Raw genomic sequence first — 4,766 nt, 5'->3', positions numbered from 1 at the left:
CCACTATCTCTCCATAAGTGCTGAAGGGATGTTTCTCAAATTTCATATACAGGTTCCCCTAGGACCCTAGTTGTGCATATTGCATTTTGGGACCGATAGGTCAACAAGATGGCCGACAGGCGGCCATCTTGGATTTTGATAGTTAAAGTTTGTTACCGCTATTTCTCAATAAGTGCTGAAGGGATCTTTCTCAAATTTCATATACAGGTTCCCCTAGGACCCTAGTTGTGCATATTGCATTTTGGGACCGATAGGTCAACAAGATGGCCGACAGGCGGCCATCTTGGATTTCGATAGTTAAAGTTTGTTACCGCTATTTCTCAAAAAGTGCTGAAGGGATCTTTCTCAAATTTCATATACAGGTTCCCCTAGGACCCTAGTTGTGCATATTGCATTTTGGGACCGATCGGTCAACAAGATGACCGACTGACGGCCATCTTGGATTTTGATAGTTAAAGTTTGTTCTCAAATTCCATGCATAGTTTCCCCTTGTACCCTAGTTGTGCATAATACATTTTAGGACTGATCCATAATACCTTTCGGTCTGATCGGTAAACAAGATGGTCAACCGGCCACCATCTTAGATTTCATTGTTGAAGTTTGTTACCACTATTTCTTAGAAAGTACTATAGCAATCTGTCTCAAATTTTATATGTAGTGTGTTTGAAAAAGTTTGAAAAGCAGGGAAAAGATCCCTCTTTCCATTGTCAGACATAGATCATTCTTTGGTGGGCGCCAAGATCCCTCTGGGATCTCTTGTTTATCTAAACCTCTTAAACGTCTATAAATGGTCTCTGGTGGGTACATAAATAAAATATATCAAATGTAGCTAATTTTCGGATCCTTGTGATATTACCATATATACATGAAAACAAGTCGATGCTTTATTTATGTATGTATGACAACAGAAACATGTACAAATGTATTGGTTAATGATAAATTGACATTTTATCCGATTATGTGTCAAAGAAATATTTGTTTTCCAGCACCAATATTCAGAATTTGTTAGAATAACGGCAGAATAACGTGCACACGGAATGGAAAATGATATTAAGATATGTTATTCTGTTTGATCTCCTAACAAGAATGTTGAAAACCGCATCAAAATCGGCCGCTTCAGTACCGAGAAACCGCCCTCCGAAGTGCTCGATTTTTACCTGTATATCAACTGCTAATCAGGGAATCGGCCGCTCACGCTGATTTGGGGAATAACCGGATGTGACATCACGAGGACAACGGCAGTGAGGTCTTTGGTAGTAGGGTTATAGCACAAAGGTGGACATATATGTATTCCTAAAATGGGGTTACGAGAATTTTACAGATATACATACAGTATACAGTTATGGTGACGATTTAATCATATATAAAATAGAAAATATTGCAACTGAAATCATGCTAAATACATAAGTAGATTGGCGGAAATTATAAGTTATTTATGTTTCTGGTATAAGCCAGGTGTACCTTGTGAAAGAAAACTTTGAAGTAGAGATCTTACCTCTGTTTTAACAGCTTACTAAATTATCAAACCTGGGGAATATTCAATTTTAGTAATGTCATATAAAAAGAGATGAATTCGAAAAATGATGGTCATACAATTATCCATTTGAATATATTTATGTATAAATAAAAATTTACTTGGCCTATGGATTTCAAGAATCAGCATAACGAAAAGAAAAGGTGTTAAATGTATTTCATAGTTCAATACACGTAAATATCATAGACATAAATTGGGAGGGGGAGTAAACAAAAAAAAATAAACCACTTGAGAAATTGAATTTAAAATACATAATTCATTTATAGCTGTAACGAGTCAATCTTCCTTTTATAGCTACATGTACATGTATGAGAACATGTGTTATTTTAACACTATTCAACAGTACATTTATAGGTCATATAGATGATCATTATTAGTATTATATAATGATCGATATTGACCAAAATTCACAAAGAATTGGATATCCAAAATCTAGCAACTACCAGTGAGAGAGTGCGCATGACAGGGTGGCAGGTTGGTGTTCTAAACAGCTCCGACAAAAATGAACAAATATGCGGTCATATTGACTTTTTTTCCTGAATCTATTTCGTCGCAACGGTCAAGTACAAGGTATGTGTGAAAACAGTGTATTTTTCATCTACGAACAATATGGGGAAAAGTCAAAAAAGAAGGAGAAGTAAAAACTCAGGTGATACCCCACCGAATAAAAATCAGCTCACTACACGTGTGACCTCTAGTGATACAAGTACGACACAGGTGAATACTACTAGTACTTGTACAAGCACAGGTACGCAAATGCAAACCTCACAGGTAATTACAAATGCTCATGGATCACTGTTTGGAGACATGCCTATTTCTCCTGGGTGTTCAACTTTTGACCAGAACTTTTCCCATATGTATGGTTATCACAATACGCCATCAATCACAGGTGTACCTGGTCAACCTGTCACACAGGTAAGCGCGCGCGAGACATCACGTGCATTACACCATAGTACTCCAAATGGAATGTGTGGCCCGCCACCAGTACCAGGGAACATGATACCGGGGCTCCCCGCTCCCCCACCTTTCCCGTCTCCACCCCCCCTCCACAGTCGGCTTTAGCGGCGGTAACTGCTTCTCCCATCCCAGTTCAAATCCCAAACATGGCTTTTCAGATGATGACGACACATATAAATATTCTAAGTGACAAAATTTCCAAAATAGATTCATTTATAGGAGAAAAATTACCAAAGCTTGACCTTTTGGAGTCCATAAACGACAAATTTGTGAATTTTGAAAAAAAAAATCGAAACTATTATGTCTGAAGTGGAATTAATAAAAGAAACTGTAAAAAAACATGATGGTGTATTGGAAAAGGAAGAAAGTCATCATTATGAAATTGAAAACAGAGTTGCTACCATTGAGCATAGAAACAGAGAACTACTGGAAGAGAATGATCAGTTGAAGGAAGACTTTCTTAAATTGAAAACGCACTCGATGAAATATAATTTGATTTTTAATGGAATTGCGTGCAATGAACAAGAAAACACCGAGCAGGTATTGAAACATTTCATCGATCAGGAACTGGGGATAGAAGATGCAGGAACCATTCCACTTCAAAACGTGCACAGGTTGAGGAGGAGAAACGACGGTAAACCTCCGGGAATCATCGCCAGGTTTGCCAAGTATTCTGATCGCGAGCGCGTGTTGAGGGCCGTACCTGAGAAACTCCGCGACAAACGACATCTCTCGGTGTTTCAGCAATTCCCCCCTGAGATAGTCCAGAGACGAACCGCGTTGACTCCACAGCTAAGGGAAGCCAAACGTAGGGGTGAAAACGCGAGACTGGTCTACGATACGCTATATATAAACAATGTCCCCCACTACGCGCCTCGTCCTTACCACGAACCCCGACCCCCAGTAAATCGTGAATAGGACAGTCACTCAGACACTGCTCTTAATGGACCATCTAATGGAAAACAATTAAGCTTATGTTTCTTAAATGTGTGTGGCTTAAAATCAAAATTAATTAATCCAGACTTTTACAACTTAATTACTGAATATGATTTAATATTATGTGTTGAATCTAAAACTGACCTATTAGATGATATTAACTTACCAGAGGGTTATACGTTCCATGCTAAACACAGACAGAAATGTAAGAAAAAGTCAGGTGGTATTGTTATACTATACAAAACCAGCTTGTCAAATATTTTACAATTTCATCAATCTAATTCTGAATTTGTTCAATGGGTTGAATGTCAGATAACAAACGCTGCTTCAAACATTTTAATTGGTTGTACATACATTCCCCCGGAAAATACTGTTTATTCATCAGAAAATGCTTTTACAGAAATAGTTTGTTTGTTTGTTTGTTTGAGTTTTACGGCCCATCGACAACTAAGGTCATTTAGGGCCAAACTACAAGTCATGCATTAATATCAGGATAAAAGATCACGGTAAGAAAAGGCAAGTAAGGACTAAAACACATATTGTAAACGTTTATTTGATAAAAAAAAAAAAAAAAAAAAAAGTTTTGCATGGGATAAAATAGTTTTGGCTAAAACACATGAGAAAACTCATGCACAATGTTGATGAAACGATGAAATATTGAGTTGATACGATGTATGATGATGAGAAAACGTTCATATTTTGCTTAAAATACCAATCTCTTTGAGATAATTAAAAATACGATTATGTCTCACGGCATGAAACAAAGTGTACATGTCGGAGACATCGTAGTATTTATCTCGTATGTGTTTAAAATCAATACAATGCAATAAAATATGCTCCACTGTGAGAGGAGTATCACATGCATGGCATGTAGGAGGATCCTCCCCTCTCAATAGATAGGAATGTGTAAAATATGTGTGTCCAGTTCGGAGCCGAGAGAGAACAACTTCCTCTCTGCGGTCTCTCCGACTGGACAGTTTAGGATTAAGTGTAGGTTGAATTTTAAACAGTTTATTGTTTGTTTCGGTAGACCACCTTTGTTGCCAATGGTGTTTGATGGCTGACTGAATTGAAGGTTTGATGTCCGTGTATGGTAGTTTCAAATGTGTTTGTGCTAGGCGAAGAGCAGTCTTAGCTGCTTTATCAGCGTGTTCATTCCCCTTTATGCCCACATGACTGGGAATCCAGAGATAAGTAATTTGAGTTTTAGAAGATAATCGAAATGTTCGGATTAAAAGATTTTGGATTAGAGTATTTCTAGGGCTTCTTGATTTCAAAGCCTGAAGAACCGAAAGAGAGTCTGAACAGATGATTGCCTTTTCAATGCGGTGTTCTTCGA

The 4,766-nt window shown here is 37.7% G+C and overlaps 1 protein-coding gene across 1 annotated transcript in view; it reads left to right on the top strand.

The window, feature by feature from the left end:
* The first annotated feature begins 2,791 nt into the window (after positions 1-2,791).
* LOC138305672 (uncharacterized) overlaps positions 2,792-4,766 on the top strand; it is a 5,889-nt gene continuing 3,914 nt past the window's right edge. The window contains exon 1 of the mRNA XM_069245964.1: positions 2,792-3,299. Within this exon, the coding sequence (XP_069102065.1) occupies positions 2,792-3,299 (508 nt within the window). The remainder of the gene's footprint in view (positions 3,300-4,766) is intronic.

This window comes from Argopecten irradians, chromosome 13 (genome assembly GCF_041381155.1).
Source record: "Argopecten irradians isolate NY chromosome 13, Ai_NY, whole genome shotgun sequence".
NCBI classification, from domain to species: Eukaryota; Metazoa; Mollusca; class Bivalvia; order Pectinida; family Pectinidae; genus Argopecten; species Argopecten irradians.
This window is presented reverse-complemented; position numbering and strand designations above follow the sequence as displayed.